This window comes from Sceloporus undulatus, chromosome 9, assembly GCF_019175285.1.
Source record: "Sceloporus undulatus isolate JIND9_A2432 ecotype Alabama chromosome 9, SceUnd_v1.1, whole genome shotgun sequence".
In the NCBI taxonomy this organism is placed as follows: Eukaryota; Metazoa; Chordata; class Lepidosauria; order Squamata; family Phrynosomatidae; genus Sceloporus; species Sceloporus undulatus.
Genome location: NC_056530.1, coordinates 25,504,622 through 25,531,920, shown reverse-complemented (window position 1 = coordinate 25,531,920; position 27,299 = coordinate 25,504,622). Strand labels below are relative to the sequence as shown.

The following is a 27,299-nucleotide window of genomic DNA, read 5'->3' as shown; positions in this document are numbered from 1 at the left end:
GAGAGAGAGAGAGAGAGAGAGAAAGAGGCGGAGCACAGGCTGCAGAGACAGCCTCCTCCTCCTCCTCTCTTCCCTTCCTTCCTTCTTCCTTCTTCTCCTCTTCCCTCCCTCCCTTACTTTCCCTCCATCAGCCCAGAAGGAAGAGCCCAGGTCCTTTTCCAGGAAATAACAATAACAATAATGGTTTGTTTATATTTCCTGCTTTTCAACCTTCTGCCCAGGAGGAAGTCCAGATTTCTCTCTCTCCTTCTTTCATCCCATTCCCCCTCTCTCTCTTCCTTCCTTTATTGAGAGAAATTAAAAGGTATGGAGGATGGCAGGATATGAATGATAATGATGATGATGATGATGATGATGATGATAATAATAATAATAATAATAATAATAATAATAATAATATACTAAACCATACCATCATCACGTTTTATTTTTACAAAGGAACCCACGCTCACAGTCTGGTGGGAAATGATGTTTATTTTTGTGTGTTGTTGTTGTTGTTGTTGTTGTTGTGTGCCTTCAAGTCATTTCTGACTTCTGTGGCTGAGCTGAGATTTGAAGTCCATTGCTCAGACCACTGTGCCATGCTGCCTCCTTTTGGAGATGGGACCCAAGTCTAGGACCAAAGTGATGTTTCATGTGCATCTTTCTTATCCCAGCCCAAAGCTAATTTTATGCACATTTATGCCTGAAGCTGCTTTGGGCCCCAATTTTGGGAAAAATTAATATAAGAAATAAATAATTTTATGCAGCATTTTTAAAACAATATCTTGGTGTTTGGCGCATCCCTCCGTCGCATGCGGTCAGAGCTGGAACGTCCCATTTGTGGCGCCAGGTTTTGGAGCATTTTGCCATTGCAGGCGCAACAGGAAATGCCAACATGTCTGTGCCGTCAGCCCTGCAGGTGAAATGCATCCAGGTTTGGGGTCAGGAAGGAATTGCTAACATTCACTTTGTCCCTTTTGCTTCCAGACAATGGTCTTGGAGCACTCAGTGTCGCCTTTATTGCGCCTGATCTGAGCGCAAGGTCTCCATTGGGAGGGAATTTATGGCCGTCGGACAGGACCAGGGCCACCGATGGGGCCTTTATGTCTCTCCTGATCAATGAGCTGCTCTTTGGCGTCTGTAGATTCCACCAAAAGGTCTGCACAGATCCTACCAACAGATCCCAGGAGCCCTATGGGATCTGGCACAAAATCTGCACCTCTTCAGCCGCACCCAGAGTAACAGTCACATCAGGGAGCAAAGGATGGACTTGAACCTGTCCCTCCATCTTTGCTGGGAGGCGTCCAAACGGCGGCGGGAGAAGCGTCCCACGGAGGAAAGGGCAGCCCTGCAAAAAAGGGAGGGAAGGAGTGGAAGGATCTGGAAGACAAGGGGCTCCAAGCTTCGGATGGATTTGCAGCGGCTTCTCGAAAACCGTTATTTTCAACTATAAGTGAAAAGTCTTCTTGTGCTTAATTTTTAAAAAATTAACTAAAATAAGTAAATAATGGGTGCTCCCACAATGTCTGCGCTTACCTGTCCCCCCGGATCTGGTCAGGGAACCTGGTGGCCCAGTTTGTGTCTCCCTCGGTGCCATCGCTGGCCAGGATGGCATGTCCGTTGGGAACGCCAAGAGCGGAGGTTGCATTTGCACAGGGCGCCCCATAAGCTGAAGGGAGAGAGGTGCTTTGATTGAGAGTTCCTGCATGGCAGAATGGGGTCAGACTGCGTGGCCCTTGGAGTCTCTTCCAACTCTGTCTTTCTGTGATAGGGAGCACCATGGGACCTCCAGTACATTCCTATTTCCCTTGCCCCTGAATCATGCCCATCCCCAAAGGCCCCATAAGGTTTCCTCCTCAAGAACATCTCTGAATTTTAATCCGTCTTTTTTTTGGGGGGGGGGGTGCCTGGGTTCCCCAATCTTGTCTCACCTAACTCTCCACATCCACCTTCTTTTGGTTTCAAGCCAGTGGTCTGAGCAACCACATCTCTCCCCCATTGAAGTGGCCCATGGCTCCATGTGGCCAGCGCATGAGTCTCCTTCTCCATGGCCTGCATCCGGTGGCACCGTTGTCTGGCAGACCTAGAAAGAGCGACACAGGAATCGGGGCTTGGGAGGTATGACATCTGGACCGCACTGAACTCCTTATCTTGGACCCTGACGCAGAACTGTATTTATCTGTTTTATTCACTTAGAGCCAGCTAGTTTGGATGTTGAACTGGGAGAGCAGGGTTCGAAAAGCCCTCTGCGGCAGTACTTACAACTCACTTGCGTGGCACGCCGCTGGAGGGAAGGTCTCCTTCTTGCGATGGAGCGAAGACGCAGCAAAGGTTTGGGACATTGGGAAATGGCGCTGCGGAAGAGGAGAAAGGCACAGAGGCAGAGGGGCCGCATTAGGACCCCCAAATTGCGCAAGGGAATCCAACCCAAAGAATCAGCGGGAGGCAAGAAAGGACCTCAAGCTAGATCAAACCAGTACGGATTTCTGTTCCCAAACTGGCCAACCCATTGCCCACACTGGGAAGCCCACCAGCCCCATCATCTTGCTTTTCCAGCAACTGGTGTTTAGGGTTACACTGCCTTTCCTGCCAGATGTTATCCGTGGCCCTCACAACTTGCAGTGTGTATCTGCACTGCAGAATTATAACAGTCGGGTGCCACTTTAACTTCCTTGGTTCCATCCCATAGAATCAGGGGATCTTTAGTTTGTGGAGAGACTTAGAATCCTCTCCTAAAACCCATGGTTCCCAGCCTTTCCTCCTTCAGGGGTTTTGGACTTCAGCTCCCCAAATACCCAACCATTGGGCAATGGTTAGGTGTGAGATTTCTGGGGGTTGAGGTCCAAAACACCTGGAGGACCAAACCCCAGGCACAGAATTCTGGAGGGTCCCCAAAATACAAATCCCAGGATTCTGCAAGATGGAAGTTAAAGTGGGATCGAAGCACTGTAACTGTACAATGTGGCATACTTCTTGCTGGCTTAGGAAGAGGAGGGTCTGATGCAACAGACTGGGAACTCACTGCAGGTCTAGAAGTCAGGATCCCACTTCCCTGGAGAACGCGGCTGGAGACCGAGAGCTTGGACTGCAAGGCCTCCGCCAGTTTGTTCACGATCCGCTCCTGCGCCGCCGTCTCTGGCGCATCCTGCAATGGCAGACTTTCAGGTTGGATTTGGTTACGCCAAATTCCAGATTAGTCCCAATTCCTAGACTCCTAGTTGCAGAAACACTGGACGTTTCCTCAGGCGGTGTGAGTTACAACCATGCCAGTCCATTGAACTGGACCAAGGGTGCAAAATAGGCAACCTTCTAAAAGCCACTGGACTGCAACTCCCAGCAACCCCATCCAGCATAGCTGATGGTGAATGCTGGGAGCTGAAGTCCAAAACTATTCAGTAGGGCAGACCATCCACATCCTTGAAATAATAATAATAATAATAATAATAATAATAATAATAATAATTTCTCGAAGATATCATAGAATCCTAGACTCTGAAACATCAGGAATAAACTCTTCTAGAACATGGCCACAGAGCCCCCAAAACCCACAAAATAGTTCTTCTTAATAATTAATAAGTTTGGGAACAGAATAATCATCTCAATATAGGGATATTTTATGATATTTTACTATGATCCTTACCTGGCATTTTGAGATCAGCATCAGCGCCTCCTTGTAAGACGCGACGGCCTTTTCGGGGTCCCCAAGATGGAAGCGCAACCCCGCAAGTCCTTCGCAGGATTGCCATTGGCCCCGAAGGTCACCTGCAGAGGCCAAAAAGAGGAGAAGGTTGGGGTCAAGCACGCAGCGGAGATGGAAGTCCCATTAACTTGTGCGGACGACACACGTCCCCGTTGTTCCCCCTTTGCCTTTGCCTTACCAGAGTCCTTGAAGGCCTGCAGGGCATGGAGGTAGTTTTCCACAGCGGCTTCATGGTCGCCCATCTGGCTGAGCGCATAGGCCAGGTTCCCAAAGCATTGCCCCTGGGCCCTCCGGTTGCCCAGGCCGCCTGCACATAAAAGACGCACAAACCGTTGCACCAGTGGCTCTGCTTTGGTGCTTTGAGTTCCAAATTCAAGCCTAGACACTTGGCTCTGACTGTTTTTAAACTTTGTTTTGCTGATGGTTATTTCCCATTTCTATCCTACTGTGTTCATTTATACCAATACAGAGGGCTAGAGCCAGTGTCTAAAGAACAGGAGCCAGGCAGGCCTTCTGTTGTTCTTGGACTGCAACACCCAGCATCCCCCAAGCAAGGACAGTAACGAATGCTGGGAAGTGCAGTCCAACAGCTTCCAGATGGTCTTATCTTTCCCAGCCTTGCAAAGAAACAGATCTACTGAGGATAACTTTTCATGCAGCTAAAGATTCAGACTTAATGCCACAAAACAGCAAAGCCTTGGAGAGACTTCACTATGAATTTTAAGCATGTTTTTTCCTGTTTCTTTCTTTTATTTACTTTATTTTTGGACTACAACTCCCAGGATCTCTGCCAGGATGGCCAGACATGCTGGGAGCTGTAGTCCAAAAACAGAAGGACAGCTTCCAAATTTCTGCGTTGATGTTAGACATCCAGGAGACACTAACTGTGCAAGGAAGCCGCTCTCTGGTGGAAGCCCACAGCGGTGCTAAAGCTCCCAAGAGCATTGTGCGTGGCTCCCAGGTTCTGGAGGATGGCGGCGGCAGCGGCGTCTTCGTCTGTGGGCCGGTCCTCCTCACCGTCCTCCATTTTGCAGAAGGACAGTGCTTTTGCGAAGCTCTCGGCCGCCAAGGAGAAGATTTTGAGTTCAGAGAAGCTGAGCCCGATGTCGTTGTAGAGTTTCCCTGTGAACACAGAGAGAACAACGCAACGTTGGGCATCATGTGGAAAAAGGATCCCCCCGAATTTGCTTGGAGCAAAATAATTCCAAGCCATTTGGACAAATCATGTCCCAGCTCTAGCCTGAACTTGACTGCATTGCCCATGGTGCTGAACCTTAACTGCCCAGGAGAGGCTCCGCAACTGGGATATCTCCTCCAGAGATCAGACTAAAACTCAGAGCAGATTCATCATTTCCAGAAACGGATGTCACCAAATGGGACCAGCGACTGGGCTTCTTATACATCTAAGCAAAGTATGGCCCTCCAAGCCTTGCTGGACTGCAACTCCCATCCTCCCTTATTCGTTGCCACCTACCCAGCAGGGCTCTGTCTGGGATCTGTTCGCACAACTCCCGGCATTCATTCAGCACCTTGACCACTTCGCCGTCCTCATGCTCCTGGCTGCGCAGCATCAGGCGGGTGGCTTCACTGAGGGCCGTGGCAGCCAACTCCAGGCGTCCTGCTCCCGCGTACGACCGACCAGCCTCCAAGAAGCACTGGGAAGCCCGCCAAGGGTCTCCCATGCCCAGGTAGCAGTCGCCCATCCTCATCCGCGTGCCAGCCTCGCTCTCCGTCTGGACGGCGCAGTAGTGGCCCTGGGCTTTCCGGAAGGCCTCCAAGGCCTGGCCGAAATCCCCCAGACCCTCGTGGGCAACCCCAATGTTGAAGAAAAGGTCCCCCAGACATTCCCCGGCGGCTTCGCCTTCCTCCTCCGGCTGGGCTTTGAGGAGCAGCGCTAGGCCTTTCTCTGGCCTCCCAGCTTCCACATAGGCAGCCCCCAGGTTGAAGGCGCAGACCCTCTGGGTGCCATGCCTGGGGGTCTCTGAGGAGAGGGCAAAGGCTTTCCTGAAGCTGGAAAGGGCCTCCTTCTTATGCCCACGCACCAAGGCTTGGTGCCCAGCCGCTGTCAGGCCTTCGATCTCCGCTTGCCTTCTCAAGGGGTCCTCCTGGGCTTCCTCCACCAGTCTCCTCTCAGAAGGAGGGTCTCTGGGGGCTTTCCGCTGCTTCCTTTTCTGACCGCCTGAGGCCTCAGGCCTTCCTGGGTCACTCTGTCTGGCCAGCTCCGCTTCCAGGACGGACGACTCTTCCAGTGCCATTGGAGAGAAGGGAGTCCATGCGCCTGAGAGGAAACCAGCAGAGGGTTAGGGAAACCATTGTGGCGCTATATTCCTAAAATGCGACACACGGTGCATTTAAAAGCCACCATTGGTTCCGTCGGAGGAAAGCACATGCAAGCCCCCTCTGAACAAAACTTGCCAAGAAAACCCTATAATAGGATCGGCTTCATCCACTCAGAAGCAAAGTTGGCAAGCGGTAAGTCAGTTAAAGGCAGGCCTAGCATTATAATGAAGCAGCATCTAGTTTAGATGCATGTCAACAACAACAACAACAACAGTAAATCCATAACAACAGAAAACTCACCAAGACAAGATTCTACAATATTTCTCTAATGACCCCCAAAGCTCTCAAGTTGGACTAGAGAAATTGCAAGACGTTTTGCAGGTAACATCCAAGGTTTGCACCTTTCCTTTTGCAGGTAATGCTTGCATGGCCCAAACAGTCTGAGGTTTTCCAGGGCTCCGTAAAACCTCCTTTTAACCCTCGCTGTGCTTCTGGGAAGGGCAGAGTGCCCTGTCCTCCATGCCTTCTTTCCCCTTTTATTTCAAGATAGTGGCATACAGGTGATGGAGGCCTTTGGAAGGAAGCGGAAGAGATCCTGCCCAAAGGTCCACTCTTTTGGAGGGCTGGTGCCTCTGCCTGGCCTTCGGAAGCAGGATGTCTTGGAGGGATCCAGTTTCCTCGCAACCTGCTTTGAGACTGGCTGGATCTCTCCTGGCAACTGGGTCTAACAATGGATCCGCCGGCCTCCCTCCCTCGGCTGGCTTTACCTGTGATGGATTTCAGGCCCAGGTGGGCTCAGGTTGCTTTCTCAAAGGCAGACGTCTGCGCATGGCATGCCAGGGGAAACAGAATACCCAGCGAGGACCAAAGACGCTTTACTCTCCTAGCCTTGCTTATTCCTATTATCACCTTCAGGATTCATTTATGCTTCACATGCACCTTCTACGCAAAGCCTGAAGGTCAATTTATGTGCCCCATAATTTGGTGCACAGAAGAAAGCTTGTGTACAATGCGCCTTCGGAAAGCAAAGAAAGCATCTCCAAGATCTTTCTTGGTGGAGTTGCAAATATTCCAAAATCTGGGCAGGGAAAGGTCCAAAATCCAAAACACTTCTGGCCCCAAGCATTTTGATAATAAGGGAGAATCAACCTGTATAAGAAAGAAAGAAAGAAAGGGATGAAGAACTACAAACAGCCACTTAGAGGATCTGGGGAGTGTTGTCAGTGGCGCTGTGGTTTCGACATTGGACTATGACTCTGGAGACCTGGGTTCGAATCCCAGCTTGGCCATGAAACCCACACTTTCTCAGCCTCAGAAGTTGGCAATGGCAAAACCTTTGATCAAATCTTGCCAAGAAAACCCCAGGAAAGGTTTTCCTTATGAAGGCAGACAACACCAACAGCCCCAAAAGTGTATTTGTGTCTATGCTCCCCACACAGAGACCCTCATTTCTTCCTTCACTCCAGAGAGTCTCCTTCCCTTCTGCTGCCTTTGCTTTTGCCTTTGCCTTGCATGCACCCAAAGCACAAAGCGTGCAAACTTGTCTTGGTTGAGCTCCCTGAGGAAACTACAATTCCCATGAGCCTCTGCGCTGCCCAGCTGTCAGAGGAAGGAGGGGCAGGAGGAGGAGGCGGGAGATTCAAAAATCCCAGGCTGCAGCTGCAAAAGAGGGTTTGGGGCAGGCAAGCAAGGAGAAGCAATGGAGCCTCCCAGCGGCGGAGGGTCCCGGCCCACCTGTGAGTCTCTGGGGAAGGGGTCCAACAAGTCCCTTCCTTCCTTCCTTCCTTTCCTTTTGTCTGGCCCTGGAGCCAGAGGGCTTTGCACAGGTGTTGAGCCTCCCTTTCTCTCCTGGAGGGCCATTCCTCTGCCTTAGCTCTCCTTTGCAGAGGCACCAGCAATGTCAAATACTGTACACTGATTTGCAATTAATTCATGAACTAATGACTTTAAAGCTGTCAGTTCTTGGAAGCACCTCCTAGGGACCTGGCTCCCTCTCTAAAGGAGCGCCCCATTGGAGGAGGCCCCTTCAGCCCCCAGGGTTGGCTTCAGTGTTGCTTGAAGCATGGCTTTCCCTTAGCCGAGGCTCCATGACCAGGTGCTCACCATGACGGGTCAATATCTTGGCTCTGGACAAAGTCAATTCCTGTTTTTGTTAACACTTGGGAACTGGAATAGACACTGACAAGGACAAAGGGACAGTTTGAAGTCTGTTAAAACTGCCATGCTTCTGCCGCAGCCGGACTCCTCTCTTTCCCAGTTGGCCATGAATGGGCTTTTTGTGAACCTTTCCTTTTTCCTGTTTGAGAAAAGTAGGGAGAGAGAAAGAGAGAGATCTGTGTACCTCCCTTAAGAAAGACGTTGGAAAGGCGGAGGCAAAGGAGGCGTCTGCCAGATCTGGCCTCCTTTGCACAGAGACTGAGTGCGCCTGGCATCAGTGAGTCACCATCCACTTCTGGGCAGCAAGCGCCCTTTTCTGCCAAGGGCCTCTTGTTGTGGCTGCTCCCTCAGTCCTGCCTTTGCTCCAAGACTCTGCTTACTTCGGTGTTGTTGTTGTTGTGGGTCTTCAAGTTACTTCTGACTTGCCCAAGCTGCCATGGCAGAGCGGGATTCGAACCCTGGCCTCCCAGAGCCCTGGCATGCTGGACCCGAGCTCTGTGTGCTGGCAATGCTAAAGTCTGCGGTTGCAAGGTGGGGCCAGGTCTGAATGTATGAGCAGAAATGTTTCCTGTGCAGAAAACACTGCTTTCGGTGCAAAACAACATTATGTGAATTTTGCACAGAATACGTCCAGCAGGAAGAAAATGGTTAAAATGACTCATTGCTTCCTTCAGGAAGAAACTTAGTGAAGAAGTGCACCCTATATGACTATATATAATAACTATGCAGTGCATGCATATATATATATATATATATATATATATATATATATATATATATATATATGGTCTGTAGAATTTAGCAAAACTCTTTTGTCTAAACAGCACATTGTTGATTCCTTTCCCAGATGAGCGTCTCACGGCGGACGAAATGGATGAGAAGCGGAGGCAGAATGTCGCCTACCAATACCTCTGTCATCTTGAGGAAGCCAAACGGTGAGGGATGGAGGGCCTGGAGACCACAGCCCTGGTCAGGGATCATGGGAGTTGTAGTCTGATAAGGCCCAAATGGCCACATGCATCTGCTCTCTGTGTTGGCAGAAACTGAGGCCAGCTATTCCTCAACCGCCTTTTCAAAATCCATCACTTTTTGCTTTCTGGTTTGCTCTCAGGTCCTTGTAGCCAGAGCTTTGGAAAGGTGATTTTGGAAAGATGGCAGTTCCCAGAATCCCTATCATGCCAGATACTGGGACATGCAGTTAAGTTCTGGCTGGAGGGATGCTTTGCTGCTATGGCTGATGGTTGTAGTCATAGGTGAGGAACGGCACTTACCTGCCCTCTCAAATCCTCATTCATTTCTGGAACGAAGTGTCCTCCTGGGCCTTCCCAAGGGTCCTTTGGGTGCTGGATAGTAAGGACACAGTTTACAGCTACAAGGTGGACTTTATTGGTGGTCAATGATGCCACAGGCCACAGAGTCATAGACTCAGAAGGGTCCTCCAGAGGACATCAAATCGAGTCCCCTGCTCCATGCAGGACTTCCAGCCAAAGCATCCCCAGCAGCTTTGGAGACGTCCAGAAAAGGGGATCTGCAGCAGAGGAAAGCACCCCCATCCTCTGGCTCTTGGGCTCCATCATCCCCTCATAGGCCCCCAAATGATTCCTACTCAGAGTATATGGGGAGCTCCTGAGTTGGGGGGCACTTTGTCCCAGGCTCATGCCAACAGATCAGAATTAGTGCCCACGAAGTCCAGATGGGCAGAGGGCGACTGTGCAGAGGTAAGGAGATTTTGCAAAAGAAAACGTCACCCTTTGAAGGATATTTTTAATCTCTATGTAATGGGAATGAGTGTGGGGTCTTTCTCTCTCTGGGGGTCCCAGCTGGATGGAGACCTGCCTGAAGGAGAGCCTGGCGCCGCCAACAGAGCTGGAGGAGAGCCTGCGCAATGGTGTCGTCCTGGCCAAGCTGGGGCACTTCTTTGCGCCGGATGTGTGTCCGCTGGGGAAGATCTACGACCGCGATGAGTCCCGTTTCAAGGCAAGGGCTGCAAAGAGGGAGCAGATGTTGGGTTGGAGGGTCCCCTTGGCCATCCTGGTGTTTCTGCTCTGGGGCAGGAAAGGTCCACATCTTGTGGCTTCTGGGTTGGTTGGTTTGGGTACCCTGAGATTTGGTTATTAGGATCTCCAGAAGCAGAGTTGGGAAAGATGCCCCAGTGGAGATTTTTCTTGAAGGGGGCAATTCCTTGCATCATCTCCTAAGACTGAGGTTGGGAGAAGGATGGAGGGGGATCCTTTCCCCCTTCCTCAATCCCCCTTCCAGGCTTCAGATTTGGGGTCTCTAGATCTGATCCACTTTCTCTCCAATGTAGAACCCTGGCTTGGATTCGAATTCTGACTTTGCTGAAGCCTTTCTCTTGCACCTCTCTCTTATTTTCAGGCCTGTGGGCTCCACTTCCGACACACGGACAACATCAACCACTGGAGGGATGCCATGAGCCGCGTTGGATTGCCGACGGTAACACGCCTCCGCATCCCACCGTCCAGCTTTGTACCTGTTTATCAGGAAAAGCTTCCCCCCCCCCCTTTGTTTAAATGCTTTTGACAATTATTCCTCTGTTTCTGGACAGATCTTTCATCCCGAGACAACAGACATCTATGACAAGAAGAACATGCCCCGTGTTGTGTATTGCATCCATGCGCTCAGGTGAGAGGAACAGTCTCCTGGAATGGTGGGGCGCACAATACCAGCGTGGCTCATTTTGGGCACATTGGCTCTTGTTCTGGGGCAGGGAAAGAAGGAACCCACCACCCAAGTTTTGCTGCTTGCTCTTCCACAAGCTAGACCTCCTTTGCTGTCTGTGTGTGTTTATGTGTGTATATAAATGCAAGTGTGCATGCAAACAAACCCAACACGCTTTTTAAAATGAATGCCTTTCCTTGTAGCTTATACCTGTTCAGACTTGGGCTGGCCCCTCCGATCCAAGATTTGTATGGGAAAGTCAACTTCACAGGTAAGGCCTACCCCAAAGGAGCGTTGCGTCTTTGCTTCATTAAGAGATTCAGCTGGCTTCCATCTTCAGGCAGATCTATATGAGAGTTACTCTCTTAAGCATCAAGATCCTGAGTTCTTTAAGGCTTTAAATCAGAAGGATTTTAAAAGGTCTTGGCCATCGTGATCCAAACCGTTTCCACAAAGTTGGTTCAGAACCTTGGATGAAGCCTCTTAAAGTTCAGACTAGAATGCAGAATGGATCCCCATCCAGAGGTCAATGCAGCCATTGGCAGAGGCTGGTGGCCATCTTTCAGGGCTGCTTTGAGTGTGTATTCCTGCATGTCAGAATGGGGTTGGACTTGAGGTCTTTTCCAGCTTTATGATTCTTGCTGGAGTGACTTCTGGAGCCTTTTCCTTCTTATGATCCTAGATGAGGAAATAAACCACATGAGATGCGAGCTGGAGAAATATGGACTGCAGCTCCCATCGTTCAGCAAGATTGGGGGGATCCTGGCGAACGAACTCTCAGTCGACGAAGCGGCAGGTAGGCAGTGGGTCAGTTGCAGGGAGCCATTGGACCTACCTAGGCCAACCTCTCCTCTCAATGAATATAATTAGCACTAGACTTCCCAAACGGCACAGTTTCACTGTGTTTATGGCCCCAGAGAGGTCTTTCCTCCTGACCAACATTTAGTGTTGCATTTATCTCACTTTCATGCCACTTTAGACATCTGAGGCCAAAAACAGTCTCTCTCTGCAAAAGCAAAACAAAATGCCACGGTGGGATTGCTTTCCCAACACTCCTTTGAGGAATCCAGGTGCAAAATAAAACCCTGAAATGCTTTGGGAAGAGCTCGGTGGGCCATGGAAGTGGCTCCCAGGGCTGAACGTGGCCCCTGGACCACTTATTATTATTATTATTATTATTATTATTATTATTATTATTATTATTAACATATGATCCTGGAGGTGGAGGTGGATTGCAAAGCCTTGCGCCTCTCCAGCCCTTCCTGAGCCTTCTCTTTGCGCACTCTCTTTCCCGCAGTCCATGCGGCCGTCCTTGCCATCAACAAAGCAGTGGAGGCCAGGGTCGTGGCCCAAACCATGGCCGCCCTGCGCAACCCCAACGCCATGCTGGGCAACCTGCGGGAGAACCTGCCTGCCGTCTACCAGGAGGTCCTCTTCCGGGCCAAGGAGCAGAAAGCCCAGAACGCCAAGAACCGGGTAAGCGGGGATTTGCTGGGATGGATGCTGGACCTCATGAGCTGCATCCTTGCTTTAAGCCATTTTTCCTGCAGTGAGAAATGGGGCATTTTGGAAGCCCAAAGGTGCCTTTCTGGTTGTCTCTCTGCAATTATATCCTCCCTTCAGTGTCTGCAAGAAGCGGCTGACGGAGGAGAAGATATTTACGACCGATGCCTGACCCAGGCTGAGATCCAAGCCAGCATCAACCATGTGAACGGTAAGGAGGACGGACGTCTTGGGGAAAAACAATCTCCCCTTCCTTCCAATGTGTGACCCACAATACAAGTCAAACTGAAATACATTTACAGCAATGGGCTGCATCTGCGCTGTGGAATTAATGTAGTTTGGCATTGCTTTAACTGCCATGTGGAATCCTGGGATTTGTTGCGACACCAGAGCTCTCTGGCAGAGAAGGCTAAATATCTCACGGAACGACAGATCCCAGGATTCCATAGTGTTGAGCTGGGCTGCGTTGAGCCCATATTCTGACTCTGAGCGTTGTCCATTTTGAGAAAGAGGGACCAAGCAGCCAGAGAGAGTGTCTTTCGTAGACCTTCTTCACGGTTGCATGCGCGCCTTTTCTTCCTTTTAATACAGCGAAAAGTGCTCTGGAAATGGTGGACGATGCCCTCGAAGAGCAGGATCCGCAGGGCTTGTATGGCGCTTTGCAGGATCCAGCCCTGGCCTTGAGGAACCTGCGCAGAGAGAATGCGGATTGGTATTTGGATCAACTGAGCTCAGACCGGGAGCAGAAAGCACTGGTGAGCCATAAGGAAACCAGGGCAGCTGGAACCCATTAAAACACAAGGAGAAACGAGAAGGAAGCATGCGGTGTCTCCAAAAGAACTCATGCTGCACCAACCTGATCTCCTTTTAAGGATAGGGTTATAAGCTTGGTAGGCCAGGGCAATGCTTCTGATGGAGAATATCTCAATTTCAGTAAATCCCCCCCAAAGTTTTTCAAGGCAAGCTGATAAAACATGGGCTAGATGACAGGTTCTGCATGTGTCAGCTGAAACATTTCGCATTCCAGTCTCATTGAGTTCTGCTGGCCAGTCTTTGGTTCCTCTATGAAAAGCAACCTCCCCACTTGTCTTCCTTCTCTCTCTATCCTTTCTTTCAGGAGCTGGGCTACGTTGATTTGCTTGAGCAAGAGGAGATCCAAGCTGGTCTCTATGCGGCCAATGAAAGGGGCGATTGGGAACGGGACGGTGAGTGGAGACGTGTCCTGGGGGGACTCTATTCTGCCCTCAAAAGATCCACGCTGGCATGCACAAAGGCTGATCAATGCAGCAAGTGGGGTTTTCTTGCTCACACAGGGCTCCTGGTTTGCCACAGACTTTCACAGCTCTCCTGGGGAAGCTGCACATCAAGGGAGCAGGACATGGCAACAGGGCCTTTTCTGCTGTAGCACCACTGTTGTGGAATGCCCTACCGGTATAGGCATGGTTGGCATTAGCACCAAGTTAAAATCTGGCTTTTGGTAAATTGGCCCATTTTTGCAGCGGCGGAGGCCGTGAGGCGCATCAATGCTGCCCTGCGGAGAGGTTTGGCAGAAGAGACGTTGCAGACCCTGGCCGCCCCCGAGGCGCAGCTGCCGGACGTCTTCCCTTTTGCCGCTGGACTCTACCAACAGGAGCTGTCCTCCCTCCAGAGGCAGCAGCCGCAGGTGAGGGGCAGGCAGGGGTCCTTCTTTCGGCTGGACTGCGGCCTCTCCTCTCCTGGTGTCTCGTCCCTCCTTGGTTGCTCCCAAACGCCATCGTTTGAGGTCCTTTGGGTGCAGAGTTTGGAAGCAAAGGAAATAGATAAACTGGGCGTCCCCTTCTTCTTCTTCTTCTTCTTCTTCTTCTTCTTCTTCTTCTTCTTCTTCTTCTTCTTCCTCTTCCTCCTGCGGCAGGGAGAGCTCACCCAAGAGGACCTCTTTGTGGCCGTGGAGATGTTGTCCGCAGTGGCCCTGGTCAACCAAGCCCTGGAGGACGGAGACGCCTGCAGCTTCTGGAGGAGCCTGACCAGCCCTGCTTTGGGCCTCTCTGGCCTGGAGGAGAGCAATGCCCAGTGGTTAGTTTGCCTTGTCCTCCAATTGACACGATTTTAGGGTGTCCAGAATGGAGCCCATGCAGATTCCCTTGGAAAGTCTTCAAGACAAGTGCAAATAACAACAGTAAATTCAAACAAAAATCTAAACATAAAGCAGGCATCTTACTAACATCTCCAATTTTTTTGCTGTTTGGTTTGTAACATGATGAAGAAGGATGTGGAGCTTGGAAAGCTTGCAACAAGTATATTGTGCATTTTGGTTAGTCATTAAAGGTATCACTGTTTGGTGGATTTTTGTTTGAATTTGCTAAATGGCCAATACAGCTGCATGTTTCCAAATAACAACCGTAACAATCCCCCAGCAATAGCAACTGCAGAACGATGGGCTGGATCCAGACTCATGGCTCAAGTGGGCCTTTCCCCCAAAACCTGGACTTCCAGCCAACATCCTAGTTTGTCCTTTTGGTTTTTCAGTTACTTTGATGAATTGTCGAAAGAGAAGCTACAGACTGAAGGTGGGAAGAGAGGCTTCCTGAGCTGGAACGAGATCCAGGCCTCCGTCAGCAGCACCAACCTCTTGGTCCAAGAAGAAAATGAGAGTGAGTCCCTTCGTCTGCTCCTAGATTCAAGGGTCTCCCGTCATTGGGGTTAACCACAGCCTCAGTTTTCAGGTGGGCTGGAAAATAAAAAACAGCAGGCATGGAGAGGGTATTTGGAAAGACTCAACAAATGGTGACAAAATGTGTTTCTTGAGTGCCAAGAAACGCCACCAAGACGAACCTTGGATATCTGTGAATTTGACAGTACAGGACTTATTTGCACATGGTGCTTTTGTGCAGATTATCAAAGACTGACACCCCTCTTCTCCAGATTAAAACCTACTTTGGAACTAAGTGCATAAAATTTCAGCAAATGTCAGTGAATGTTGGATCTACAAGTTCTCCAGGCTTTTGGCTACTCTGTTTTGGCCATATCTCCAATTCCCTCCTCCTTTTTACATGTCTGTTTCTAGAAGTGGTTGCTGTCCGACTGATCAACGAGGCGCTGGGGCAAAGCAATCCGGAGAAAACCCTCACGGCGCTCTTGCTGCCTTCTGCCGGCCTCCGCGACGTGACCCTCTCCGTGGCCAAGCGCTACCACGAAGTCTTGACCCGGATGTTGAGGCAAAAAGCCCAGGTCAGGGGCTGGGAGGAGGCTGGAGACAAGGGGCGCGTTGTGGGAATTCACACAACCGAGTCTGGAGAATGGGCTCTGTCTTCTTCCAGAGCTTGGGAGAAGTTGCCTTTTCTGCACTGCAGAGCCCTGGAGCTATAGCCCCCAAAAGCAACTGGTCCAAGCTTTGCTCTTTTCCTGGCCCATTCCTCATATTTGGGTGTTGTAGAACAAATGGTACCACAAGGTTTTCCCTTCTCAATTCTTTCATTAACTTAAAACGAGAGAAGCAAGGGTTGGATCCAAAATCTAAGCCAGTTATAATAACCGGAAGCAAGGCATGGGGCTTTGCTATGGGGCAACATAGGCAGCCAAGGAGAAAGGGGATCCTTCAGGGACGGGGTGCAAGGCATCACCCCAAACTGCCTTCTTGGTCTTCTCTCTTATTTCAGGCGACCAAGGACCCCGGAGCCATGCTGTGGTGGGAGGAGATCTTGGAAGGGGTCTCCACGGCCAACCAGGACACCAAAGCTGCAAGGAAAAGTATGGCCACTTTGTCCCTAGCTAAGGGGTTGTGTAACTGGAGGGTGCAAAGTGTTCGCTGCTGTTGTTTGCCTGCTTGCAAGACCCCTGAGTTTAAGGAAATTACCAGTGCAGGGATCAGATTGTTCTTGGCTTGAGGCTTTCCTTTGCTTTTCCTTCCCCGTAGTGGCGCTGGGCATGGCTGCCATCAACCAAGCCATCAAGGAAGGGAACGCGGCGCAAACAGTCAGGGTCCTGTGCAACCCAGATGTGCATCTCTGTGGCATCCTGGCGGAGTGCGCAGGGGCTTACCAGGCCCAGCTGGGAACCCTCATGGCTGCTATGAAAAACCCAGGTAAATGAGGCGGGGTATTGTCACCCCACTTGGAGGGGCTGCTCTCTTAAAACTCAAGGTTTTGAAAGCCATATTCAAAACCCAACTTTTTCCTTGACCTGCAGGGAACCCAAAAGCATCCTGGGTGCAGCACAAGCTGAAGGATGGAACGGTGTATTATTTCAGCCTGCAGACCTTTGAAGGGTCCTGGGAGCAGCCACAGCCATGCGCCTTCAATGCGGCCCACCTCAGCCGGGAGGAGATCCAGGTCAGCGTCTGTCTCTCTGAGTGTGGGAATGTGGTGTTTCCATATACTTCCATGTACAGGGGGGACCTTTACCTCTCTAGATTTTGCCTATTCCCCAACTTTCCTCCTTCACTGACCATTGGGCATCTCTTGTCCTTCAGGCCACCATTTCCAAAGTAACTGCTGCCCACGATCGAAGGCGCCTCTGGGCATCGAATGCCCATTTGGTCACCCAGCTCCAAGCCCGGATGAGGGGCTTCCTTGTCCGGCAGGCCTTTGCCGCACGGAGACATGTGTGGTCAACACAGGTTCCGGCTGCCATTAAAATCCAGGTAGGTCTGAAGTCGCACATCCATCAATTCCAAAATGGGTTTTATTCTGCTCTTTAATGGAGATGTCCAAAGTAAACGGGGTGCAGTCTTGCAGAGGCTGAGAGAAGGGCACCCCGAGCAAAGTTGAGGCAGGATTTGAACCCAGGACGTTTAACCTATTTTGCCGCGACGACTGCTGTGTTCGCACAGGCCTGTTGGCGTGGACACCGGCAACGGAGACGTTACCTGCGAAGGCTGAGGTATTTGAAGAGGAACACGGATGCCGTGATCAAGGTGGGAGCCTCTCGGACACTTGGGGGGTGTAGATGTTTTTGGGGGGTGGGTAGAGGAATTCATTCAGTTTGGGGGTTTCTGTGCTGCTTTATCCAGAAACCTTGCTGTTAATCTGTCCTTCTCCCATTGCGTTCAGATCCAAGCCTGGGTGCGGATGTGTCTCGCTCGCAAGCGCTACCTCCAGCGACTGCGTTACTTCCGGAGAAACGTGAGTGTCTTTGCATCCAGACACGATAAAATTAGCTTGCTTTGTTTCTAGTATTGCAAAATAGGTCCTTTGGCTGCCAAAATGGCACCAAGAGGTAGACTTCCAAGAAAGAGATAAATGAGACAGAAGCACATCCATGTGCCAAATGTGGCCCCAACACAAATTGGTTGTTGTGTTGTAAGAATCAGTATACCTTCCTTGTATCTTGGTTTACCACCGCCATGTCTGCTTGTTCAGACATTTTTCCTTGTCTTTGCAGGTTTGGGCCATAATAAAAATCCAGGCCTTTGTGAGAGCTAACAAGGCGCGGGGCGACTACCGGACGCTGGGTAAGCAGATCCATGGGCCTCACCTGCTCCGACGTCCAGTTGTGGTCAGTGGGCAGAAACGCAAGGGTACAAAGAGTGGTAAAAGACAGGTTGAGTGTCTCTTATCCCGAAATGCTTGGGAGTAGAAATGTTTTGGATTTCAGAATACATGCATATAAGTAATGAGATATACCTTGGAGATGGGTCCCAAACAGAAACACAACATTCATTTATGTTTCATGTGCATCTTATACCCATCACCTGACAGTAATTTTGTACACAGTGTTTAATAATTCCATGCATGGAACAAACTTTATATACGTTGAATTGTCAGAATGCAAAGATGTCACTATTTTAGCCCTCCATGTGGAAATTTTTTGATTTTGGAGTAGTTTGGATTTGGATTTCTGGATGAGAGATACTCATCCTGTACCTAAAACAGGGGCAGTTTTTGGGACGGGAGTTGAGAGGGGACAGAGATGTTGCATCGTGTAATTGCACATGTAATGGGATAAAAAGCCTTTGTCAACGTTCAAGATAGTGGAGGTAAGCGCTGAACCTCCATAGAATGAGTTCTTGGCCCATCCTGGGACCTGCCTTGGAGATGCATAAAGGTTCTTCTGTTCTCTGCCCATTGCCAGTGCATAGCAGGAACCCTCCTTTGACCGTCGTCCGGCGTTTTGCCCACCTGCTGGAACGGAGCCAGCGCGACTACTGGGAGGAACGGGAGCTACTGGATCTCCAGGAGAGCATGGTGAGAGGGATCCGCTCCAACCGGCAGCTGGAGAGCGACCTCGACCTCATGGACATCAAAATCGGACTGCTGGTCAAGAACCGGATCACGCTCCAGGTCAGAGCCGGAGGGCAGATTCCTCCATAGAGAATGGAAGCCAACATCTGATGGGCTGTTGACCATGGCTGCTCATGGGTCTGGCTCCCTGTCACTAGGCAGATGGGTTCTAGAGTCTTTGTCAGCATCATGCAAATGCTCTGCAAGCCACCTCTCAGCCAAAGTCAGATAGGAATACATTAGCTGGGCTCCTTTGATTGGGAATTGTGTGGTCTTTCTTGATGTTTCCATGGCAGGAGGTGGTCTCTCACTGCAAGAAGCTGACCAAGAAGAACAAGGAGCATCTCTCGGAGCTGATGGGTCAGAGCAAGGAGAAGGGGCTCAAGGCCCTCAGCAAGGAGAAGCGGCAGGCACTGGAGTCCTACCAGCATCTCTTCTACCAGCTCCAGGTCAGACGACTGGGGTCAGGGGGGGCAACCAGAGGGGCTTGGAGGGTCCAGTTGTCTGACCTGGGACCCTTGGGGGGGGGGAGCTGCCAAATAAACACTAAGCAAAAAAAGGCTACAATGAACATAAACCCTGGAAGTGGTTTTTAATCCATTCCCTTCCCATTGGATAGTACCTAGTTCAGAGAAGCTTTTCTGATGCCAGTGACATCCATGCAAGTCATGATAACCCCATCCTTCCAAAGAAAAGGTTCAGCATCTTGGATTGCATCTTCAGAATTTGGACTAAAACTCAGAGCAAATTCACTACTACTCCGACTTGCAGACCGCCAGCTGCCATGATTCTCCATACCTTTTTCTCCCCATGAGTCTCCCAGTTTTGGGTAAAAGGTGGGGTATTAACAAAGAAGGAGGTGAGGGTGACCATACCCATCCATCAATCCCATTATTTGTATCCCGCCTTTCTCCCCGACTGGTACTCAACTCATCTTACACAAAGGGAGAAAATGGGAATAAAGTGTTCTTTGATCTGGAATAACCTGACCCCAATACTTCTCTGTCTCTGCCCCCCAGACCCACCCCATCTACTTGGCCCGGCTGATCCTACAGATGCCCCAAAACAAATCCACCCGGTTCATGGAGTCGGTGGTCTTTGCCCTCTACAATTATGCCTCCAACTCCCGGGAGGCCTACCTCCTCCTCCAGCTCTTCCGGAAGGCCCTCCAAGAGGAGATCCAGTGAGTATTGTCCCCATCATCCACACCTTCTGGTTTTGGGATCCGCCTTATTTCCAGGTCAAACCCAGAGCTTGGGCTGTAGGGTTTGGGGAGATGGCCAGACCACAAAGTGGTCCAATGGTCAACCCACCTGCAATTGCTCTGGGCATGAGTTCTTACCAATTCAATATTTCTTTATCCATTCAGTTGTTATTCAGCTTTGATTAAATGTGGGCTCTGATGTCCCAGGGCAATTTCTTTTCGCTGAACAGATTTTTGTGTCTCATGTCAGCAAATTAAACTGAAAGTCTATTAGAAGACTTTAACCACTTTCTTACTCTTTGCACAACAATTCATTTTATTTGGTCAGATAGTACAACACAGGAACGCCGGAGCAAGTTGCAGAGAGAAAAGCCTGTACGCAGTGGAGTAAATATGAGGTCATTTTTGGATTTAGAATGCCAAATCCCTATCAAGCCTGTATATGTGTGTATATATATATATATATATATATATATATATATATATATAATTTATGCTTCTCAGTTTTGCAGGGCTTTTGTGCTCTTTCTTGGAAAAGGAGCAACAAATGTGGCCTTTGATGCTCCCAATCCACGCAACTCGGTCCTGAAGCACATGAGGATCTTGTCTTGACCTCATGGATGGACTTCTTGGTTTTGCCTTCCAGGTCCAGAGTGTCTCAGCCGCGTGACGTCCTGACGGGGAACCCCACGGTCATCCGGCTGGTGGTCAGCTTCTACCGCAACGGCCGTGGACAGAACGCCTTGCGCCAGATCCTGGGGGGTCCCGTCCGGGAGGTGCTCCAGAACAAGACGCTGAGCATCCGCACCGACCCTGCGGAGATCTACCGGGGATGGATCAACCAAAAGGAGTCACAGAGTGGGCAGAAGAGGTCAGAAATGGGAATGCTTTATTCTAACCACCTTCTTTAAACAGAGAGAGGCAGTGTGGTGGAGGGGTTAGAGCAGGAGTGGGGAAAGTGTGGTCACAGACTGCCTTTGTGCTTGAGGAGTGATGGGAGCCGCAGTCCTCAAATATCTAGCAAAGCAGTGGGGAAATGGGTGGTGGCAAAAGAAGGACCTCTGGGCTCCACTTTTCTTTGTCTTTTGTCCAACACACTTCTCTTCCCTACACAGCCATCTTCCATACGAAGTGACCCCCGAACAAGCCCTCGGCCACCCTGAGGTCCAGCGAAGACTGGACATCTCCATCCGCAATCTCCTCTCAGTGACGGACAAGTTCGTCTTGGCCATTACGTCCTCCATGGACCAAATCCCGTACGGACCGGTGGCTCCCTTTCCTTTAACCAATCTCCCTTTCTGAAATCCTAGTCGACATTTCTATTATTCCCTATGGCCCTTTGGTTTCTAAATTAGCTTTTAACATTTGATTTCCTGCACAGTACTTTGCCTTGGCAGCCCTTGTCGGCTGGTGGGACACCCAATACGTAGATTTAAAATGGTAATCAATGACAGTGATTTTTTGCCAATTTTGGTAATTCTCCCCTGACTTCCCCGCTAGTTATGGGATGCGATACATCGCCAAAGTCTTGAAGACATCTTTAACTGAGAGATTTCCGCAGGCGGCTGAGGATGACATCTACAAGGTGTGTATGGCCTGGGAGAGCAACCTAAAATGGCTTCTGCCTGGCATCCATTTTGTGTCTTGTGAGGCCAGCCCTTAGCCACAGGTCCAATGGAAAATGGCCTCCACTTGGCAGCCATTTTGTGTCCCGGGAGGTCAACCATTAGCAGCAGCTACTTCAAGAAGCAATGGAAAATGGTTTCCACTTGGCAGCCATTTTGTGTCCTGGCAGATAAACACAGAGAGAGAGTACATAGTTGGGGAAAAGAGGAGAAGAGTGCAAAACTGGATGCAGAAAAAAGCAATTGCATTATTAGTGCTGGTCATGAACAGTTGTCAAAAATAAGTCTCTTTGCTTTGGTTGTGGTGGATTCCCTGGCAGGGTTTGGACAAGATGACCCTTGAGCTCCCGTCTAGTGCTGACCATTCTCTGGCTTTCTCCTAGATTGTGGGCAACCTCCTCTACTACCGTTTCATGAACCCGGCAGTGGTGGCCCCTGACGGCTTCGACATCGTCGACCTCTCGGCCGGAGTCGCCTTGCACCCGGACCACCGGCGCAACCTGGGCTCCGTGGCCAAGATCCTGCAGCATGCGGCTGCCAACCAGCTCTTCGACGGGGAGAATGGTCACTTGCGGGTGGTCAACCGGTACCTGGAGGAAACCCACTGGAGGTTCAAGTGAGCTGGGAAGCAGAGAGAGGGTCTGGATTTTGGCTTTCCTTTATAGTGGATGATGGCATATGCAGTGTGGGCGGAAGGGGGTCACAAGGAAATGGTCCCCCCTCCACAAACCCTCATTTTGTGGGACTTTGTGGTATTTATTAGTCAAAAAGCAAGGTTTTGTAAGTGTGAAGTTATCCTAAAACAAGGCCATATGTGGCCCCAAGGATGTTTTATGTTCCTGCATGGCAGACCAGAGTTGGACTAGGTGGGCCTTGGGGTCCCTTCCAACTCTTAGGTGCCATGATAGCATCCCCTTTTCTTCCTGGACCTGTGTAGACGGTTCCTCAGCGAAGCCTGTTCCGTTCCTGAACCGGAGGAGAGATTCCACGTGGACCAATACTCCGAGATGGTGGCCATCGCCAAACCGGTGATCTACATCACGGTGGAAGAGCTGGTGAACACGCACAAGGTGAAAGCGCTGGGCGCTAGCCACACATTTACATGCACCAAATGCATACATGCAAGAGTCCTTGCTATCAGTCAGATGGCTTTGCATTCAGTGTACTTTTAAAAACAATTCATTTTAGAAAAATACCACAACAGTTGGAAAGACCCACACAGACGGAGTAGGAAACAATCACCATCCCAAGCAAAATGCCAGACATCTTTTTAGCAGCCAACAAACCTTGATTCGATCTGAAACAGTTTGCAGGGAAATTACATTTTCCAGTTACCCAAACCTTTCCATAAACCTCCATGGAAAATGGGTATGTGGCCGCCTTCTTGTGGTGTAGCTTGCATTTCAAATAATTGGATGGCAAGCTTTCATTTAAATGGCTGTTGGGTCCACAGTCATTTCTTAGGGATGGCCTACACTTTTCCCATGAGTCTTAGGGACCAACCTTTGGATTTTCTTTTTGGTGATTCACAAAGCATAGCAACATCTCCCAGTTTTGTGAAAAGAGATAATCCTGCCAACCCAAACCTATAACTGTATATTTTGATCTGTGTGAGTGTGTTCTTTGACCGCACTTTCCTAATTCTTATTAGCTGCTCCTGGAGCACCGGCGCATTGTGGCTCCTGATGCGCAAGACCCTCTGCATGAACTTCTGGAGGACCTTGGGGAGCTGCCCACCATCCACTCCTTAATCGGTACTCTTCTTCTTCCTTCTTCTTTCTTATTCAAGGTTGTGCTTCCTTAGTCACAACTTTTGCCATCTTGGCTACACTCGCATGTTGCTTGGCCATTGGTCCTGGTTTTAACCTGTGAAACGTTGGGTGACATGTACACTCAGCTTGCTTATCCATCCCGCCTTTTCTGCAGGCGAAACTGGGAGCCACGGATCTGGTGGGAGTTCGGAGCAAAGCCCGGCTCAGCTTGCCAAAATGGAAATCTCTCTCACGCTGGGCAGCAAATTTGACGTAGCGGAAGCAGGCACCGAGGGTGGGAATGACGCCAAAAGCCTGTTGCTGAGGTGAGTGGGTGAATGTGCCATTGCACCCCAAATGGGCAAGGTGCCATTGGGGATAGGTTTTCTTCTGGATGCATTTATATCACAAGAGTGCAGTCTCTGGATCACTTTCTTGTGTTGCTTTTGCAGTACAAAGCAGTTGCTGGTGGATGTGATCCAGTCCCAGCCAGGAGATTCCCTTGTGGAAATCCTCCAGAGGAAAGCAACAGCAGATCAGGTCAGTAAGACCATAGCACTTTGGGAAGCTTTTTGCTGGCGAGGCGGGCGCCTCTGCTTTCCCCTTTCCTCCCTGTTTTGCTCCCGATGCATCTGGAGAAAGGGATTCTGGTGGCAGCTGCTGTCTCTCTTGCCTGTTGTCCATAAGCAAACATGGCTTCAGTGGGATCGTCCAGAGGAGAATCCCATCCTTTCCCAGCTCAGCCTTTATTGCAGTTTGGCACCTGTTGCAAAACTGAAAGTCTGTGTTTGTCCCTCCCTTTGCCCATTGGAAACCTTCCAGCTAGACAGAGAACGAGGAAGAGAAGTGTGGGTTCGGGAAGATGTACAAAGACTCCTGGAAATCTTGGCCTTAAATACTAATGCATTGGAGTTCTCAATGAGGATCCAAAAATACCCTACAGCTCACTTGCTTGCAGCTTGTTTTTACAGAGACCCTGGCACAGGAGGGTGCATGTTAGTCCCCGGTGTTTGACCTGTCTTTCTCCATTTCTCCAGGAGGCTTTCCACCAGCAACTCATGAGGAGAAGGGCCCTTTTCAGCGCCCAAGAGCCAGAGAAGCTGAGGCGTCCCCAGGGTCCCGCTGGGAATGTCCACCTTTCCCTCGAGGAGAAGAAGAGGATCGTCCTCAAGGACCTTCGGCGTCTGGAGGGTCTGGGGCTGGTAGACTCTGCCAACTGCTACCAGGGCATCGTCAACGAAATGGCCAAGGTACTCGGGCAGCCGGACTTTATTCTCAGTGCCCCAGTGATGGGAGAATCCCAGAGGCAGAAGAGAGAGAAAACGCCTTGCAATCGATTGCAACTCTTGTCTTTCTGTTCCTGAGTGGGACGTTTTCTTCCACTGCCGTGATTGAAAACACAACCACAAAAAATAGCATTAAACCCAATGCAAACGGCAGTAGCAGGGCCTCCTTAGGGGTCCTTCGGAGCCCCTGGCCCTGAGCTGGATGCAATCCAGAGATTTCCAGGGCTTTTCTGGATTTGCTTTTCCATCCCAGGACATCTGCAACCAGAGGCAACACCGTCAGCGTCGGAAGACGGAGCTGGTGAAACTGCAGCAGACTTTGCACGGCCTGAACGCCAAGAGGATGTTCCATGAGGAGCAGGTGGACTACTACCACCAGTACATCCGGACCTGTCTGGGCAACCTGGCCGCCAAGAACAGGTGCGTGGGCAGGACGCCAGGTGGGCGCCAAACGGTGGCTCCTGGGAGGCAGCAACAAGGGGAGGCCCTAGGCGGCCCTGGGTTCAAAGGTTGGGCCTCCTTTGGCTGGTCATGGCGGATGTCACCGGAGCCACAGTGGCTTCCAGGTCAGAACTTGGAAAGCCACTGTATAAAAGTTAGCACATTTCCATTTTCTTGCTGCTTGCTTGCTTCTCCCTTTCCTTCTTTTGCCTTTCCTCCTTTCTTTCCCTTCTTCTTCTTCCTCTTCTTCTTCTCTGCCCTCCTTCCTTCCTTCTCTTTTTCTTCTCAGGTCCAGCAAGAAACAGGCATCGCTGCACTACACAGGGACTCGGCTCCTTGAGAAGGGGGTTTTGCTGGAGATCGAGGGCCTCCCAAACAGCCAGTGAGTGGAAAGGACCCCTCCTGGGACCCCCAAATATCCCGGAGCCCATTGGGCTGACGCTGCGGCCGGGGGCCATGTCCCCCATAGATATGGGAATGGTGCAAGCAGTTTCATTCCTCCCTTGGATGGTTCCCAGCCTTCCTATCTTTTCCCATCCTCAAACTGCAAAGCAAAGGTAAAAAGCCTCCAACAGGTTTAGTAACATAACTGAACCCCAGACAACTGTTAACATTTGGTCACAATGCCAGAAAGGACTCTAAAACCCATCTGCCTGCTCAAAACACTATTCTGCCATCTAATTAAATGTCCCTCTTTCTGCTCATAGAATTTCCCCCCTTTTTTGCTTCTCCTCCAGACTCAGAAACGTCATTTTTGAGATCGTTCCTTCTGGCGAAGTCGGCAAATTCCAGGTGAAAGCGAAGTTTATGGGAGTCGATATGGAGAAGTTTGAGCTCCATTACCAGGTGAGGAGGCTGGCAAGAGACGTTGCGGCGCATTGCGGTCCATTGCAATGGATGGGTCAGAAGACAGGGAGATGCTTTTGAGAGACAGGGGCATCATGCCTCCATCTCTATTTCTCCTGCAGGACCTGCTCCAGACTCAGTACGAAGGCGTTGCCGTCATGAAGATGTTCGACAGGGCCAAGATCAACGTCAACCTCCTCATCTTCCTCCTCAATAAGAAGTTTTTCAAGAAGTAGAGGGACTGGCATGTGTTTGAGAGAGACTGAAGGGAAGGGCTTTGCCAGTCAATGGACACAGAGCGTTGAGGCCAAAGAGGGAGCAGCCGCACTTGACACTCCAGAGAAACCCACAACATGGCTCTGGTTTATGCCTCAGGTACCATATTGAATGATGACAGAGCAGGATGCGCTCGCGCGCGTGTGTGTGTGTGTTAAAATTGTTTTGTCCTTGCATGCAAAACACTACCCTGTCAGAGGCTGAGCTGCATAGACTAGATTTCTGTACAGAGAAGCAGTTCTCCATCTGCAGCCATCTTGGGGGGCAAGAGGGCCTGGTTTCCCCCTTACGCTCCGGTTCCAACAGCCCCCAGACCAGCTGCTGGAGGAAAAATAACTTTTAAGGTATACAACAGTTTGCATCCTTTGCCAGATTGCAGCATTATGTTCACCCCAGTCCTAGCCGCCAGTTTCTGAGAAGCCCAGCCATGCAGGCCTTTCCCAGGAAACCTTGCTACACAAAGTGGGGCATGGAGAGTTACGCAAAGGGTCCAATGTCAGGATTTGGGTTCCCCTGATCTCCCAGATTTCTCTTAGTATACTCTGGAGCCTTTTCCAAGTGCTTTGGACCTTCAGGGAATGGAGGAGATTGCAAAGCTCCCCAATAATGCTGGATTTCCCTTTTGCAGAGCTTGCTAAAAGGTTTTTAATGCATGGAGAATATTCCTTTCCCCTTTCGTTTGGTTTTCATTTGGTATTCATCACTCTCTGTGTGTGTTGCTTTTAAAAATAGAAGCCGTTCATTTTAAGGAGAGCTGAATATATTCCTATCACCTTCCCCCGTTTCCCAAATTCTAGCTGGACCCCGTTTCCTAAATGTCGGCAATAAGAGGCAGAGACCCCAATAAGCAACCCTCTCTTGTTCTTTCGCTGGTGAAATGCGTTCGTTTGGGTGAGGAGAGAGGGCTGTAAAATGCTGAAAATTCAGGATGCTTTCTTGGTCTCTGGGGATATTTGGGGAGATATTTGGGGCTGGTGATGCTCCGGTGGGAGATGCCACAAAGGATGCTTGGCTCTTATTATTATTACTGCTCTCTTAAAACCTCGCTTCCATAACTAGAATCGCTTGGCTAGCAAAAGTCTTGCTTTGCCTGGTGAGAGAAGGGCTTCCAGGTTTTCTTTTTCATTGTATTCAAGGTATTTAAGAAATAAAAGTGTCATTTTATTCAGTTTGTGTCAGGATTTAATTCGCTTGACCCCAAAGACAGAGGAAGCGAAGTCAGCTGGTGCTTTGCTTGCCAGAGATGTGGTGAATCTATGCTGGGTTTCATTCCAGGGGTCACTCAGTCCAATGTCCAACCTGCTAATGCCATGCAAGAATAGGCAACCAAAGCATTTCTCCCAGTCCTACAACCTTGAAGGATAACCAGGTC

At 50.1% G+C, this 27,299-nt stretch overlaps 2 protein-coding genes across 4 annotated transcripts; one reads left to right on the top strand and one right to left on the bottom strand.

The window, feature by feature from the left end:
• Positions 1-10: 10 nt before the first annotated feature.
• On the top strand, positions 11-27,095 carry IQGAP3 (IQ motif containing GTPase activating protein 3). 3 transcript variants are annotated; one of them, XM_042440107.1, is made up of 38 exons: positions 11-183; positions 8,967-9,054; positions 9,940-10,096; positions 10,496-10,573; positions 10,686-10,762; positions 11,002-11,069; positions 11,481-11,594; positions 12,096-12,274; positions 12,422-12,512; positions 12,893-13,056; positions 13,419-13,506; positions 13,801-13,964; positions 14,193-14,353; positions 14,807-14,931; positions 15,345-15,508; positions 15,937-16,027; positions 16,194-16,361; positions 16,466-16,608; positions 16,749-16,919; positions 17,109-17,192; positions 17,329-17,400; positions 17,660-17,729; positions 18,350-18,558; positions 18,795-18,947; positions 19,518-19,681; positions 20,349-20,573; positions 20,818-20,958; positions 21,203-21,287; positions 21,711-21,943; positions 22,265-22,397; positions 22,979-23,081; positions 23,254-23,404; positions 23,531-23,618; positions 24,116-24,328; positions 24,618-24,784; positions 25,095-25,187; positions 25,543-25,651; positions 25,774-27,095. In XM_042440107.1, exons 2-38 carry the CDS (start codon positions 8,990-8,992, stop codon positions 25,885-25,887), a joined length of 4,875 nt encoding a protein of 1,624 aa, XP_042296041.1. In that variant the 5' UTR covers positions 11-183; positions 8,967-8,989; the 3' UTR covers positions 25,888-27,095. The 3 variants fall into 3 exon arrangements, with proteins under 3 accessions (XP_042296041.1, XP_042296040.1, XP_042296039.1); XM_042440106.1 differs by lacking the exon at positions 11-183 and adding an exon at positions 1,995-2,100; XM_042440105.1 differs by lacking the exon at positions 11-183 and adding an exon at positions 7,628-7,698.
• Positions 1,245-5,937, bottom strand: TTC24 (tetratricopeptide repeat domain 24). The gene is made up of 9 exons (XM_042439920.1): positions 5,157-5,937; positions 4,568-4,804; positions 3,861-3,989; positions 3,623-3,744; positions 3,005-3,127; positions 2,252-2,336; positions 1,914-2,065; positions 1,519-1,651; positions 1,245-1,330 (listed from the first exon to the last, which is right to left on the bottom strand). The coding sequence occupies exons 1-7, from the start codon at positions 5,935-5,937 to the stop codon at positions 1,944-1,946; spliced, it is 1,599 nt and encodes a 532-aa protein (XP_042295854.1). The 3' UTR covers positions 1,245-1,330; positions 1,519-1,651; positions 1,914-1,943.
• Positions 27,096-27,299: the final 204 nt, after the last annotated feature.